Genomic DNA, 16,548 nt, shown 5'->3' with positions numbered 1-16,548 from the left:
GTGTATTCCTGGTGCCCTCTGAGGCCAAAAGAGGGCATTGGATCCCTGGAACTGGAGTTACAGAACATTGAGAGTCACCATGTGGGGGCTGGGAACTGAACCCAGGTCCTCTGCAAGAGCAGCCAGTTCTCTTAACCACTGAGCCATCTCTTCACCACCACTGCCCAAGCGGGGAGATACTTTATCATTCTGCCAGTTGCTATGCATTGACTTACTAACGACTGATTTAGGGACTTTGGGAGGAGTATATAGGTTGCGCAGAGGGAGATGACTGCTTTCCTTCATTCTCACATAGTCCAAAGCAAGAGCCACAGGACATTCCCTGTCCCTCAGTGTCAGTGAGAAGAGCAGAGTCACTCCTAAGTGGGAGAGGATTCGTATAGAATTCAGCCTGGACACTTGTGGGCATATCCAGGTTAGAAGGAAGCTGGCGGGTCCCAGGCTTTCCATGCAGTCTGAGAAACCAGTTGCTGAGGTGGACACTGCAGTTCTGTAGCATCCCTCACTGTGTCCAGCAGATGAGGGACCCATGCCTCTGTTAAAACTGTACGTAACCAGCAAATAAAGACTGTGGCAAAACTATGTTTTCATCTAATAAGATGTAACTATTCCTTATGTTAGTGGGACATGCTAACTCTCCAAAACAGATTTAAAAAATCATTTAAAGAAACCATTGTCTTGCAGGGCAGTCCTCAGGAGGCAGAGGCAGACGGATCTCTGTGAGTTCAAGGCCAGCTTGGTCTATAGAGCTAGTTCCAGGGCAGCCAGGGCTATGTAGAGAAATTCTCTCGAAAAATCAACCAAACAAACAAAAAAACTGAAACCATTGTCTTTGGGAGAAGTTCAATATGAGTTATATTTCTACTTTTAGATCCTTAAGTAATGAAATATAAGGGTGATCATTATTAAACATCTTACATTAGATTGGTAGTCTCAACTGGAAATTATTTTTCCTAGAGGACAGTGACAGTGTCTGGAGATTTTTGGTTGTCAAACTGGAGGAAGGGGTCATGGCTGCTGTTAGAGGTCAGGGATGCTGATAAACATCCTTTAGGGAAACAGGCCCCCCTAAACAAAGAAGTATACTGCTTCAAATGGCAGTAGTGCTGAGATTGAGAAACTCTGTGTTAGATAACAGAAGACTAAGAGAAGCCACAGACTGGGTGACGTAAACAACAGTTATTTTCTCATACTTTGGCACCTAGAAGGCCAATAACAAGGTGCTGTCAGGGTGAATTTCTGGTGTGGTCTTTCTTCCTGGTTTCATGTGTTACTGCTTTTGAATGCTAGAGGTTGAACCTAGGTACCTGGAAGTAGTGGCTAGGGCTTCTAAGGTGCCAGGTGAACACTCCTCTACTGAGCTGCACCCCCAGTTCTCCCCAGTTCTCCATGGCTCATCCTCCCATGTCTGATCTCAGGTATCTCTTCTTGAAAAGATACCAAACTTTTTGGATCAGGCTTACATCCTTATGACCTCATTTAACCTTAATTGCCTCTCTAATGGGGATAGAACTCGAACTTAGGAAATTTTGAGGAGCAAAATTAGCCCATGAGAATGAGGATAAAGAAATAATCAGTAATATATAGACAAATGATGTATTTCCTAAGAGGTGTGAGAGGATATCTCAAGGGTTTGTTTGGTTGGTTTGGGTCTCTCTTCGTAGTACTGGCTATCCTGGAGCTTGCTGTATAGACCAGATCCTCCTGCCTCTGCCTTCCAAGCACCAGGATTGAAGGTGTGCACCACCATGCCTGGCCCCCAGGGTCTTGACTTGCAGTTCTTTGAGGATTCGTGGTGTCAAGCATCTTTCTCATTAACTATCGGTAATTTATACATGTTCGAAAAGGGTGTCTCTTCAGGTTCTTGCCCCAGTTTTAGGTCACTACCTGGAAGACCAGCCTCCAGACAGCTCAGGGCTCAAAAGGAAGTTTGCTTTTTTGCCATTGAGTTCTTGAGTTCCTTTTACATATTAGGAACTGACCCTTGTCAGGTGTATGGTTTGCAAGTACCTTTTCCTTTCCTGGGCAGAAGCTTTGAGTCTGGTGTGGTCCAGTTGTTATTTTTGCTTCTTTACCTGTGCCTGTGGTGCTGTCTCCAGAAATCATTGCCAAGGCCAGCATCAAGAGCATCTTCTCTGCTTTCTCACATTCTGCAGCTGTAGGTTTTACATTTAAATCTTAACTCCGTTTCAGATGTTAATGTTTTAAAGAAATTTTCTGAGATAAGGTCTTGCTCAGTAGCCCTGGCTGGTCTGGTGTTTGGGATGTAGTCCAGGCTGGCTTTGAACTCACTTCTGTTTCAGCTTCCCAAGTTCTGGAATTATAGGAATTTACCACGATAACTAGCTTCAAATTCATTTTTGTGAGTTTTATAAAAGAAGGGTCCGTTTTGCTGATAGTTACATTGAATTCCTTCTTTTAGAAAAAAAAAGTTTATTTATCCTTATTTTTTTAACATCTGTCTTCCCCCTTTTGATCTATCTATTTCTTTATACAAGCATATTCCTTTTCAAAAATAACATGTATAGCTGGGTATGGTGACGCACGCCTTTAATCCCAGCACTTGGGTAGCAGAGGCAGGTGGATCTCTGTGAGTTCAAGGCCACCTGGTCAGGTTCCAGGTTAGCCAGGGCTACATACTAAGACTGCCCTCATCCCTACGCTCCCCCACAAAAGTATCTTAATTAGCATAATCAAGTATATAATGGGATTCAGTGTGCTGTTTCCACACATGCGTATAGTTTGTTAATTAAACCCAACCTTCCTTTATCTCCTCCTCTGTTGATTCTCCCTTCAGTTGGAGGGTTTTTGTTTTTGTTTTGCAGTAAATTCTCATATAGACAAATACTGTGCCACATTTTTTTTCTCGTATTTAGAAACTAACCATGCTCTTTTATTTTGTACCAGGGAGAGGAAGTTCAGTGTCGCTATGTTGTGACATGTGCAGGACTTTACTCAGACCGTATTTCGGAGTTGAGTGGCTGTAATCCTGATCCTCAAATTGTCCCATTCCGGGGAGATTACCTGCTCTTAAAGCCAGAAAAGGGCTACCTTGTAAAAGGAAATATTTATCCGGTAGGTAGTGATGCTTCTGTCTTCTTACTTATGGAGCTGGTTGTGGGCATCAAGGAAGTGAAAATGAAAGCTTCCCCCTGCATTAGAGGGGAGGGTTTGGGGGCTGTAGGTTTGGGGTCACTTCATCTGTCTCTGCTGGGTGCATCCCTAAAGCCATTTTCTGCTCTCACGGGGCAGTGCGCGTCTCAGAAAGCACGACACACCATGGAAGTACAAAAACCAAATTTCTAAAATGATCTTTTAATAAAAAACCTGGAGCCTGATATTGGGGTGAAAGCTGAAAAATTAAAGAAGCAGAGCGGCCACAGCCACCACCTCTGACCTCACCAGCGCCTCAGCCTGAAAGCTCCAGCCACAAGGGCTTCAGTTGAAAGAGTTTCTTTCCCCAGCCAAAAAGGCTCAGTTCCTGTCTCCTCCTCACACCTTATATACTTTTCTCCGCCCACCATGTCACTTCCTTCTTAGTGCTGGGCTTAAAGACGTGTGTGACCTCCCAAGCAAAGGCATGAGACCTCAAGTGCTGGGGTTAAAGGTGTGTGACTCCCATCACTGCCTGGCTCTGTTTCTCTCCAAGACCGGATCAATCTTATGTAGTCCTGGGTGGCTTTGAACTCACAGAGATCCAGATGGATCTCTGCCTCCCAAGTGCTAGGATTAAAGGTGTGTGCCACCAATGCCTGGCCTCTATGTTTAATCTAGTGGCTTGTTATGTTCTCTGACCTTCAGGCAAATTTTATTAGGGTACACAATATATCACCACAAAGTACTACAAGAAATCCAGGTCCTCCCTGCTCTGTAGTAGAAGAAATATCCAACTCACAGCGGTGCACTTTGTATAGAGGTGGCCACTCTAGTTCCAGGGGTAAAAGTCGCGGGGGGCTGGGAGGGGTGGTGGTGTAAATAAAAAAGCTCACTCTTCTGCCTGTGTTTACCCTGATGATGAACAAGTCCCCACAAGTATGTTAGGTTGAACCAGATGAAATAATACGAATTAGAACAGTTCATCTTTTTCCCCCTTTACCCAGAAATATGGAGAAGTGGAACAACATATATTAACGTCAGTAGCATTTTAAACCAGAAAGCCTGGTACTAGAAAAGGCTGTCTGAATAAGACTCACAGTGCATCCAGATGTCTAGAGGGAACGGTCTTCTTTTACCCGTTAGACATCTGTATCTGCAGTAGAGTGGATGTTGGATGGGACTAACAGTTGGCTGTGTGTTGGCTTCACAGGTCCCGGATAGCCGCTTTCCTTTCTTAGGGGTTCACTTCACACCAAAGCTGGACGGCACTATTTGGCTGGGGCCGAATGCGGTGCTTGCCTTCAAGCGAGAGGGTTACAGACCCTTTGACTTCAGTGCCAGAGACGTTACAGAAACAATTCTCAAGAGGTAACAGTCACCGTAAGATGAATTTATGTGCTTATTTTTCTTTTTTTTTTTTTTTTTCCGAGACAGGGTTTCTCTGTGTAGCTTTGCGCCTTTCCTGGAACTCACTTGGTAGTCCAGGCTGGCCTTGAACTCACAGAGATCTGCCTGGCTCTGCCTCCCGAGTGCTGGGATTAAAGGCGTGCGCCACCACCGCCCGGCTGTGCTTATTTTTCTTAATGTGCAAAGTGTTTGATATTCTAATGGAATAGATCCTTGTATTTGTGGTCATTGTTGTTTATTAATCCAAATTAAAATCTTTCTGAAATAAGCTTAAATTTGATTATTTGATTTTTTTTCATGCTAAGGATCAAAACTAGAGCCTTGCATATACCAAACAGGTTTTTTCCCACTGGACTGTATACCTAGTGCCGAGTATAATGTTTAACTACCTCAAAAGATTGTGATGAACCAGGGTGATGATGTCTTAGCTAAAGTGAAAGTAAGGCCAAAGCCATTCATTCATACATCTGGTAGTCCATATCTTCAGTGTTGCTAAGAGATCTGAAACTAATAGGACTTACTTTGAGAACATCATTTCAAGCTTTTTACCACTGTTTTATAAGCTATTAGATAAATGACTGATGAGATAGTGTGTGTGTGTGTGTGTCTGTGTGTGTGTCTGTGTGTGTAAATCTAAGGGTGCAATTGTATAGATTATGACACAGATTCTCTACTGTTCTAAGAAATAGCCTCATGAAGTATTCTGTTTGGTTTTTCCTGTGTGTATGCACGTATGTGTGGAGGCCATAGTTTGATGTCAGGTGTCTTCCTCAATCACTATCTGCCTTATTTTCTTGAGACAGGATCTCACACTCAACTAGAAGCTCACCTATTCAGCTAGGTTAGGGGCCAGCAAGCCTCGGGGATTCTCCTCTCTCGACCTCCCCAGTGCCGGGACTAAAGGCGTGTGCTGCCGTGCCTGCTTTTTATGTAGGTGTTGAGGATCCAAACTCAGGTCCTGCTGTTTGCACAGCAAACACTCTACCAAATGAGCCGTCTCCCAAGCCCTCTGTTCGGTCTTTTTAGTAATGTTTCTCATCGGGAGATTTTCTATCAAACTACTGGAAAGCATTCTAAACTGAATATGGGTTTTGTCCTCTGCGGCTCCTGGAGCAGAAGGATTAGGTGGAACTCTTCAGTATGTGTAGAGCATCTCCCTTGAGGACCACTACTAGAAAATTGTACCTGACTAAACTAGGAAAGGCATCTCACTTGTTCAATGCCCTGTATTAAAGTGCCTTTGGGGTGTGTTGAAAGCCTTAATGTTGGCCAGCTTCGTAGACGACCAGCTTGAACCCACAGTCCTTATAAATTTTAAGTATGAATGAATTCTTCTCCTTATCTTGGCCAAAAGTTGCTTTATTGTATAATTTTTCTGACTTTTTATAGACTTATAGGATGCCACCAAAAAAAATATCTAATAACTGTAAAGATATTTTATAGTAATAAAGGATTCCCTGTCTCATAAAGTTTTCTTTCTTCACTCTTAGTGGTTTCATTAAAATGGTGCTTCAGCATTTCTCTTACGGAGCAAATGAAATGTATAAAGCCTTTTTCCTCAGTGAAACAGTGAAGCATCTTCAAAAGTTCATCCCTGAAATCACCACCAACGATGTGCTTCGGTAAGGAAACGTGGTGAGAACGGTAAACTCGGGAGGCAGGTCTGGCTGGCGATGGTTCTCTTTCAGGCAGCACATCTTCTGAATCTTTGCTCTCTTTCCCCAAGAGGCTTGAATCCCTTTTGCATTACTGTATCACAGCCCTTAGAGCTGGGTCTTTATAATGATCTACCCCTCTGTTCGTTGTTGTTATTGTTTTGAGACAGGGTCTCTCTATGTAGCTCTGGCTGTCTTGGAACTCTTTGTAGACCAGGCTGGCCTCGAACTCACAGCGATCTGCCTCCTTTGCCTCCTGAGTTCCGGGATTAAAGGTGTGTGCCGACTGGATCGACTCTTAAAAATCTTTAGACACGTACTTCTTGGTGTTCTTCTCTACTTGAAAAAAAAATTTATTTTTAATTGTGTGGGGGTGAGGGTGGGGTATGTGCACATGAGTAGAGGTGCCTGAGGACGCCAGAGGCATTGGATCCCATGGAACTGGAGTTGCAGGTGGTTGTGAGTTGTCCATAGGGGGCGCTGGGAATCGAATTCAGGTTAAGAACTCTTAGTCAGGCAGTGATCTCTCCAGCGCCCTCTACTTCTGTTCAGGTCCAACTCTGTTGATAGGGCAGAAGTGGGAGTAGTGTGGCAGTAATCAATCTAAGTTCTTGCTACAGAGGTGTCGGGAAAAGTTTTTGTTTTTGTTTTCCTTAGAATTAAAGAGTTTCTGGACTTGATGTGTAGATCCTGAATATCATCCAAGTCCATGTATTTTTCCTCTTTGGTGATATTTTTAGTGTCCATGCCAGTTGTTAGGCCTAACCAACAGTGTCCTTTGAGGTATTCATACTGTATTATGATATAGCCCTCCATGACGCTCCAGAGCACCAAGTGTCTACTTTCTCTGAGCAGCTGCTGGAACTGGCCTGGTGTGACATGTCAGTGAGCTTGACTGTGTATCTGAAAAGAAGAATAGTCATGTCAGCTGTTCCCCTTGGGGCGGGGGAGACCTTCCTGTTGTAAACCTGTCTCGAATGTATCGTTCTGAGACCATTCTCCTTGACTCTTTAGACGAACTATTAAAACCCACTTCATGATTTCTTTATTATCTCTTCTACTCACCTTCTGAAATGGAAGGGATAAAAATATCGAGGCTTAAAAAAAAATATCCAGGCTTTATTTTCTTGTGCTCACTTACAAACAAAGCCTTTTATGTTCTTAGTGGTTTGCAGTTGCAGACTTATAATGTCTTATATCTGAAAACACACTGGTTAAATCAGGTTTCTATTACTGCCGCCAATACTCTTTGGTTGGATGGGCATCTGGGATTCTGTATTGAAACTGTGGTGGTGAATTCACTTCCCATATTCAATTACCACCCTTTTATAGAAGCCTGAGGCCAACCCATTTGCAGGTGCATGTGGGGACAGTCAGCTCAATCACAGATGAGTTCCTCTGTAGAGACAGAGATGCTGAATATATTTAGTAATCCTGAGCATTCTTTCTCTTGATTGATTCTGATTCCTCTAGCCATTAAACTCACGAATTTACTAAACACAAGGAAGATGTATTTGATATCATTTGCATGAGTTGAAAAACAATATGAAAAAATATTACATATTTTTTATGGAACACCATAAATAAAAAGCAATCATAGAACTAATAAGTACCTGATTCAGGAGAGTGGCTGCTTCTAGGGAGGGAAGATTAGGATCTATGAATACCACATGAACCTCTACCTTATCTCTGGTGACTTACTTCTGCATACATGCCTGAAATATTAAATAATAAGAGTGATCATTAGTAGTTTTCACAGCTTGAAGTCTCAGTCTGCCTTGCCTCATTTGTCATGCAACCCAGTGTATTCAAACCATAAATGTCCTGTTAGTAGTGTGTCAAAAGCATGTAAGCAGTGTTAGACAGGGAAAGCTGACAGAGCATGCATGCATGAGCAGCATACATACATGATCACCTGAGTTGGATCCCCAGCACTGCAAAGGAACACCAAGCTAATGGAAGCCACACTTGGTAGGTTGTGCGACTCTGAAATTGTGCCCTTAAATATCAGTAGCTACTGAAGAACATTCATCTTGGTTCTTAGTGCTTAGCAAGGCATTGTGGGTAACAATTTACTGTAATACATTAGACTGGAATGTGGAGTTATTATCTGTTAGGTATATACATAAGGTGTACAAACGTATTGTTAAGTAATTTGTCACCAAGGCTCTTACTATTAGCTCTAAGCTCCTTAAGATAATTTCTGATAAATACGGTGCTTCCATGTTGATGCTACTGTAGTTTCTCAACACTGTAAGGATGTAAAAAGATGAAGTCATATGTGCAATGATTTCCTTTTTCCCACATTTCATTTTGTTAGATGTGTTATTAGGGAATTCAAAAGTAAATTTCCAGAATGAAAACTGTATTATGCCATTATAAAATGCAGTGCAAGACACTCCTGTAACTTTGGTACTGTTGACATTTTTGCATTAGATAGTTCTCTACTGGGAGGCCCATTTAGCACCCCTGGCATTTGTAATGATCCAAAATGTCTCTATTTATTGCCAGTATCCTCTAGGGGGCAGAATTTCCCTTGGTTGAGAACCACTAGTCTAGAGAATTAGGTAACTGCCACACTACGAAATTCAAAAAGAAAATATAAGAAGCGTCTTTGAAATATATATAGCCGGTACTGAGGGAAAGCAGGGGATATTTTCATATACACAAAACAGGAGAAATTGAAAACCCATTTGCCAAGAGGAGTTGGTACTGATGCTGCCCTAGAGCAGTAGGAAAGATTTTAATGAGTGAGAGGCTTGGGTTACAGATGTTCTTTCCCCTTTTTTAATTTAGTTCAATCTTTTACAATTTCATACATGTGTAGAATGTGTTTGGATTACCTTCTTCCTCAGCCTTTTTTCCTCTCTTCCATTCCTATCGGCCCCGTCCCAGATTCATGGTTTCGGTTGTTTTGTGACTTACTGCGCTTAATCAGATGTGCCTGTGTGAAATTGTTTCGGAACTCTTCGTTGGAGCCTTGTGGGCTCGCACACAACCGAAAGCAGTGGCCCCTCCCAGAATTACAGTGACCACTAGTTCAGCAGAGAGGAGTTGGCCCCCTTGGGTCCTCCTATGCCTGACCATTAACAGGCCTGTTCTTGCGCAGACCCAGTGCAGGCAACCACAGTTGCAGTGAGCTGTGGTTGTATTGGCGGTGCTGTGCTCAGGAGATGGCGTTCCGCAGTCCTTCTCCCTGCCTTACATCCTTCCCTTTGGGTTGTGTTTTTAATTGATGTATGGTTCACATGCAGTGAAATGAGCACTTAGTGAAATAGGCTCTGTGAAGTTTGGAAGTTGTGTATATCCATTGCACAGAACAAGGTAATAGAGCATTAGGAACTTATATTTTAATTTCCCCCCAGGGAGTAGAAAGGGGGCTTTTGATCAATGTAAATAGAAAGTCAGAACCTAAGGAATCCCTTTTATTTTATTTATTTATTTTTAATTTTTGAGACAGGCCCTGTCTGGCCTGGAATCCTATGTAGAACTTTGAATTCACAGAGATCTGCCTGCCGCTGCCTCCCCAAGTGCTGGGATTTAAGGCATGAGCCACCATGCCTCAAAACTGGGGGTCTCTTAGTTAAAAAATATCTCCCTAGGTACCAAAATGTATTAAGGAATTTTGTCTGTCTGGCCTTGGGAATTAGCATGTGAGAGTGTGAGAATTTAAAAGTGTAAGGACATAAACAGAGAAGTTAATTTATAAACGAGAACCCAGATATGTTTGATCCAGCTTGAATCTCAGTCAGCTTCCCCCTTCCCCAATCTCTCTCCCTGTCCCTCTGTCTGTAAATTAGAGAGTAAAAACTTGAAGCCAGTTTGATTGATACGGGCTGAATATTGTCAATACTAAGCATGTACTACTTTATTAATAAGTGTAGTTTGCATACACATTGACGTCAAATGGTATGACCGCAGGGGTATGCCTTAAATCCATTGGAAAATGGTGATGTTGGGTCAGGGTATAGATAAAAACAAGAATGGTTATGTTTGTATAATTGCTGAAACATTTATCATACAAAATGGTAATGGTAATTCATAAATCACATTAAAAAAAAAAGTTCCCCTCAGAACACCTGACAAAAACAAACGCAAACCTGTACAGAGGGACTTGCCTAGACACACTCAGACGCACGGGATTCCCTCAGCTAGGGTCCCGCTGAGACTCATAACCAGGTGAGAGTCAGCAGATAAGTTACAGAATTAGGCCCTTAACAACTAGTGAGGCTGCTTCTGCCCGTTACAGAATGCCGGTATATTAGTCTTTCACAGGACATTTATGGGATCTCATGTTCTAGGCATATCGGGCTGCCCTATGCGTAGAGTAGTAGAGCTCTTCCCAGTACACACAAGGCACAGGATTCCATCCTAGCGCCTGCCAGAAGATAAGATGAGCCTAGATAAAAACCATATTCTCCCATAATCCAATAGGAAAGTCACTGCTCCCTCATGTCTAGAAAATAGGCTGGAATTGTTTACCTTCTCCATAGCAGCACCTCTGAGTGACATGTGTTCATACGGTACTACAGATTAAGATTGGCGGTAGATCCCATGATGAGCTAGCCTACACAGGACTAGCCCAAGATGTCAGTCACAGCCATGTGACAATAATGCAGGGCAGGATGTCACGGATGGAAGAATATGCATAATGATAGATTCAGCTGCTTTTGCTGCTGGACATATTTTACTATCTAGAATGTACCTTGCCATTGTATTTAGCTATAAATAGCAAGCACTATATTAAATATAATTCAGTTCATAGTTATTAATTTGCTAAATCATCCTTTTAGTTCTTAAAAAATTGTTAAAAGAATTAGAGGAATATAGTGTGTAGCCTTGTTGAATGAAGGCCTGTGATCCGCAACACATGAACCTAGGCATGGGGATGAACTAGGTGTTGTACAAGACATTGTCTACCCTCAGGGCATTTTTGGTTTATCTTACCTAAGGTTTCAAATTATAGAACCCTGAGGGGAGAACCATGGAGCTCCCGAAGGCGCTGAAAACGAAACAGGAAGAATTTGGTAGTTTAGACATCTCATGCTAGTTTGAGCTACAGGAAGAAAGAAAAAGATAGCGTTTCATTTTTAGTTTGAGTTATAGATTTTGAAGACTTAGGCAAAAGGTATTGAGGGATAATTTGTCTTTGTGTGAGAAACAACTGTAGATACATTCTTTGCTGTGGTTAATCAGTATTAACTCCAGCATGCTTAGTGGAAAAGAGGAACATACAGTTTGAAGCGCGTACGGAGGAAAGTAACTACACAGAGCGCTGCACACCAGTGGCTGTCTTCTGGAAGACACGGGGCAGGGTGACAGGAACCCAGGGGGCTTTAACCAACAACATCACTCTTTGCTGAGGAAATCAAGGAGGGCTGCTGGTGAGGCAGATGAGCTGTGAAGTACAGAGAAGGGACCCACGCTGACATGCATCTCTGTCCTCCGAAAATGTCATTTTGGTGCCATCCTTTTGGTGTGCCGATTGCTGTATCAGATGCTCACCTGGAAATTCTTCCAACCCCAAACTTGATTCCCTAGAGCTGATCATTTACCTTTATCATGCAGTTTCTCACCCTTGTAATTCTTACTTAGCTCTGTGAACAGTGTCCCTGAATGCTTCAGGCAAGCTACTTGATCTCTTGGTTTCTTTGAGGTTACACACATACTCCACCAGCCTCTCAGAGTAGTTGAAAGGGTAAATGAGATGGTCTCGGGCACACGCTAAGCTCTTGGTCGATAGTGACTCATTTTGTCCTTACCCTTGTGCAGGCAGGCTGAGTTCTAGGACAGTGTTATCATGCTGTTCTTTGTATCCTCAGGTTGTTATCTGAGCTGAGAATCAATAAAACCTGTTCATGATTGCCTGACTTCTTGTGTCTTGATAGTGCACAGATAGATGGTTTTTTCTCACTTTGCTTTGAAAGTGAACACTTTCAAAGGAGATGGTTTTGGATTCTAAAAGCATTTAATTCAAACTTCATCTGTAAATTTTGACTATTTTCTAGAACAGCAGAAATCTATATCTAAAAATCTTCCTCTGTTACAAAACAGACTCTTGGCTGGGGATAAACTGGACGTGGTGGTACATATCTATAGTCCCAGCACTCAGGTTATAGAGACTAGGATCAGCAAATTCGAGGTGCTCCTGCTCTCTGTGGCTGACCATGACCATCCCTAGTCAGTCCCCAAAATGTCTGTGGTCTTCAGTGGGTACTGGGAGATGCTGAGCAATGAGAATTTCAAGGAATACCTGTGTGGGCTCCATGTCAGCGTGGCCTTCTAGAAAATTGCCAGTTTACCAAAGCCAGACAAAGATCATACAGGAAGGTAACCAAACACTAAGCAGCTTTCAGGACTACATCATGGACTTCCAGGTTGGGAAGGAGTTTGAGGAGGATCTGACAGGCACAGATGACTTCAAGTGCATGCCCATAGTGAGCTGGGATGGGGACAAGCTCCAGTGTGTGCAGAAGGGTGAGAAGGAGGGGTGTGGCTGGACCCAGCGGATCATGGAGATGAGAAAGCACGGGTGTGGTCTGCAAGCAAGTGTTCAAGATCGGGCACTGAGCAGCCCGAGCAGATGAACCTTTGTCTTGAGGAAAAAGTGTCCCTGGCCTGTGTTCAGGGTCCCTCCTCTGCCCAGCATGGGGCAGGAACAATTCAGTTACCCGAGACATCTTCACCTCCTCTTCAAATGAAGCTACCCCAATACAAGTAAAATTTTTAAAAGTGAATCTAGAAAGGTTCAAGGTCATCGTTGGCTACACATGGATGGAATTCAAGGGCAGCCTGGGCTGCATGAGACCCTATCTTAAAAAAAAACAAAACAAAACAAACAAAAACCATTAATTACAAAATAACATAAAACTCACGCCTTTAATCCTAGCACTCGGAGACAGAGGCTCGCTGATCTCTGCATTTGAGGCTAACCTGGACTACATAGTGAGCTCCAGGGCATCCAGGACTACAAAGTAAGACCCTGCCTCAAAGAAAAGAAAACAAAACAAACAAAAAGCAGAACTTGATAAGTTGACTTGCTACAATATTAACATGTTGCTGAATTAATTTGTCTTTATGCTTGCTATTTATTTTTAATTAATTGAAGGTTTTCCTTACATTGGAGGTTAAACTATTAAGAAAATTTTTAAAAATCACAATTAGGATGTATTATTTTCTTTATAAATTATAATAATATTTTATCAAAACGAAATACAAAAGAACAATAGACTAAATGGAGTATTTATGTATCTGGAACCAGCTCCTACTTCCACTGATATATAAAAGGTCTTGGCTGCCACCACTGATTTCTATGATTGCCATTGACTGATTTCTAGAATAAATTTATTTTATGACTTTAAATTTAAAAAATGTCTATTCTAATTGAATGTGAATTGGCCTGCTCCTTTAGAAAAGAACAGATATTTATAAGTAATATTTACTTGGATGTTTATTTGATAGTCTTTTTAAAAATTGCTTATTTATTTGTATTTTATGTACATTGATGTTTTGCCTGTATGTATGTCTGTGTGAGGGTGTTGGATCCCCTGGAATAGGAGTTACAGACAGTCGTGAGCTGCCATGACCCAGTCCTCTGGAAGAGCAGATAGTGCTCTTAACCACTGAGCCATCTCTCCAGCCCCTACTTGGTAGTATTTATTACACTGTTACTTAACAGTCATTCAGCTGTAGCTAAGGACATGCATTGGCCAGAGTATCTCCCACAGCCCTTTGCTGAACATAAAGCAAGTGGATTTCCATATAACTGCATTTCAAATAAAGATCTTACTGCCTTAAGAATATTCTGAAACCTCGTAGACTGTCCTGTCTTTCTGGCTCCCATGATTAACACTTTGTTTTTGCTTCTGCAGAGGTCCAGCTGGAGTACGAGCCCAGGCCATGGACAGAGATGGAAATCTGATAGACGATTTTGTGTTTGATGGAGGAGCTGGGGATATTGGAAATCATGTTCTTCACGTGAGAAATGCGCCTTCCCCTGCCGCCACCTCTTCCCTGGCGATTTCCAGAATGATAGCAGATGAAGTACAGCAGAGATTTAAGTTATGAACGATGAAGGGAGCTGCATCATATTCCCTACACAAGCAACGAGGATGTACCAGTTGTATTTTTAAATTGTAATTTAAGAAATTTATTGTAAAACCATACTTTTTAGGCTAAAATAACCACTGACTTATTAATAGGAGGTAACAGATATTATTTTTAAAAAATTCTTATGAGCACAGAAGTGATGTGCTCTATGCCTGTTCTGAAACCCCGAGTTTGTTAGAGATTTACCCAGCCCACTGTGATTTAGGAAGGTCTCCTATAGAATGTTTGGGAAGTCAGCATAAAAGTGGACTGTTCCCTAAATCAGTGTTTGACTTTATAATTTTTTTTTTCTTTCCTGGAAAAAAAATATGTCACAATATATTGTAGGGTGTGACATTCTTTTCATCTGAAGAGTCAGGAAAGCTTACATTTATGTAGCGATGTTTTTATGTGGAAACTGAAAATGCTTGATTTCAAAAAAAAAAAAAAACATGAAATTTCACATTTCTAAGTAGCACAAAACAAACTCAGTCTTCAGTGTCAGTGTCTTTGTAAGTGTCTTTAACGTGTGGCATCGTCACTCCATCTGAACAGCAGTGTACCGTGTGCTTGCTGTCTACACACCAGTTCCCGTGGCCGAGAAATGGAAGTCCCTAAGAGGACGATGCTTTTTCTAAGAGCAGTTTAAATCCTGACGCTGGGTGTAGCACTGTGTAGTTTTAACCAATTATTTATTTCACGCCTCTGTCCTTTGGTCACACTAAGGTTCCCAAGATGTTGGCCAGGATCACTGATGATTCGTACCTATCTGGGTCTGCAGAATTCCTATAAACTTTGTGAGGCCATTTCTCCATTTTTGGTTAATATCTAACTTGGAGGCATTCACTTTTGTAAACCGCGAAAGTGCCTTACATTCTTTGTATGTACTTCATGAACATATTGAGTTGGTGCCAAGTGCCATACTGAATACTGTGTGTGTGCCATATTGTATACTGTATGTGTGTGTGTGTTTGTCATATTGTATACTGTATATATGTGTGTGTGTTTTAGCTAATGAAATGTGTCTTACTATTCAGAAAGTTGGAAAATAGAAGTGTAAGTGAAAAACTGGCAACTTAGCCTTGGAAACAGCCAGCACTTAAGTGAGACACTTCATCACTTCTCTCACATGTGTTCTCTCAGGGTTAATCTTTCATTTTCCTCACCAACACTGTGATGGATACCTGAGAAGGATGTGCATGTTGATAGGAAAACCTTCTCTTGTTTTTTCTTTTTTCTTCCCCTCAGCCCTTGGTGATTACATTTACTAAGCTATCTCATCCATTAATTTGAAAGGATACATATTCTGATCTACAGTACGAGAGGCAGTGCATCCCAGGTAAATAGATGAGGCAGTTTTTCAACACTTGGGATGGGCATATTGAAACATCCAGAAATCATTTACAGAGGAAACAAACCCTAATGGTTCTCCATAACAATAGATTCCTACAAGAAATGCACTGCACAGAGTACTCTGTCTGAGACTTCTGAGTGATACAAACACTACGTTGAGATTATTTTACTTTGTGAATGAGGATATTTTCCTTTTAGATGTGGTGAGGGAAGTGTGCAGTGATTCTGTTTCATCAGCTCTGAGATCTTACGTATACGCACTAAACTGTGAAAGACGAAATTTACAAAAATAACTGTCAGGATTGAAGCAATCCTTATTCCATTTGGGTCTGTATTGTATACTCCAAAATAATAGAGAAAATTTTGTTGAAAAATATGTTATTCCATTTGTGAAATATTTGATATTTATGTCAATAGGATTTTTTTTGTTAAATACTGATATATAAGAATTTTGTGTCTTTCTGAGAAAAGAAAAATGTATATTAGTATTAAAATATTTTAATGATCCTTGGTGTTATGATCATGTTTTACTTCCATTAAAACATTTACTGAGGAGCTGGAGTGATGGCTTTGTGATTGACAACACTGACTGCTCTTCCAGAGGACCCAAGTTCAATTTCCAGCACTCACATGGCAGCTCACAACTGTCTGTAACTCATGCATGTGGTCCACAGACATTGCAGACAATACACTGTTGTTGGTTGGTCCTTGGTCTTTTGGTGGGGCCCGCCATCCAGCTCCCAAATAAATCACGTGGAAGCTTAGTCTTAATTATAAATGGCCAGCCTTAGCTTGGCTTGTTTCTAGCTAGCTTTCCTTAACTTTAAATTGTCCTGTCTATCTTTGGACTCAGAGCTTTTATCTTTCTCTATTCCTGTATACTTTTTCTTTCCTTCTTACTCCCTGTCTGGCTGTGTAGCTGGGTGGCTGGCTCCTGGAGTCCTCCTCC

At 41.7% G+C, this 16,548-nt stretch overlaps 1 protein-coding gene and 1 pseudogene across 2 annotated transcripts in view; both read left to right on the top strand.

Moving 5' to 3' along the window:
• The window catches only part of L2hgdh (L-2-hydroxyglutarate dehydrogenase), a 32,240-nt gene extending 16,134 nt beyond the window's left edge, over positions 1–16,106 (top strand). The window contains exons 7-10 of one of the 2 annotated variants that reach the window (XM_028858711.2): positions 2,908–3,075; positions 4,307–4,464; positions 5,994–6,125; positions 14,030–16,106. In XM_028858711.2, the coding sequence (XP_028714544.1) occupies positions 2,908–3,075; positions 4,307–4,464; positions 5,994–6,125; positions 14,030–14,225 (654 nt within the window). In that variant the 3' untranslated portion in view covers positions 14,226–16,106. The remainder of the gene's footprint in view (positions 1–2,907; positions 3,076–4,306; positions 4,465–5,993; positions 6,126–14,029) is intronic. The other variant, XM_037210586.1, reaches the window with a different exon arrangement.
• Positions 9,668–13,012, top strand: LOC114684217 (annotated as a pseudogene).
• Positions 16,107–16,548: the final 442 nt, after the last annotated feature.

The sequence above is a fragment of the Peromyscus leucopus genome, chromosome 14 (assembly GCF_004664715.2).
Source record: "Peromyscus leucopus breed LL Stock chromosome 14, UCI_PerLeu_2.1, whole genome shotgun sequence".
Lineage (NCBI taxonomy): Eukaryota > Metazoa > Chordata > Mammalia > Rodentia > Cricetidae > Peromyscus > Peromyscus leucopus.
This window is presented reverse-complemented; position numbering and strand designations above follow the sequence as displayed.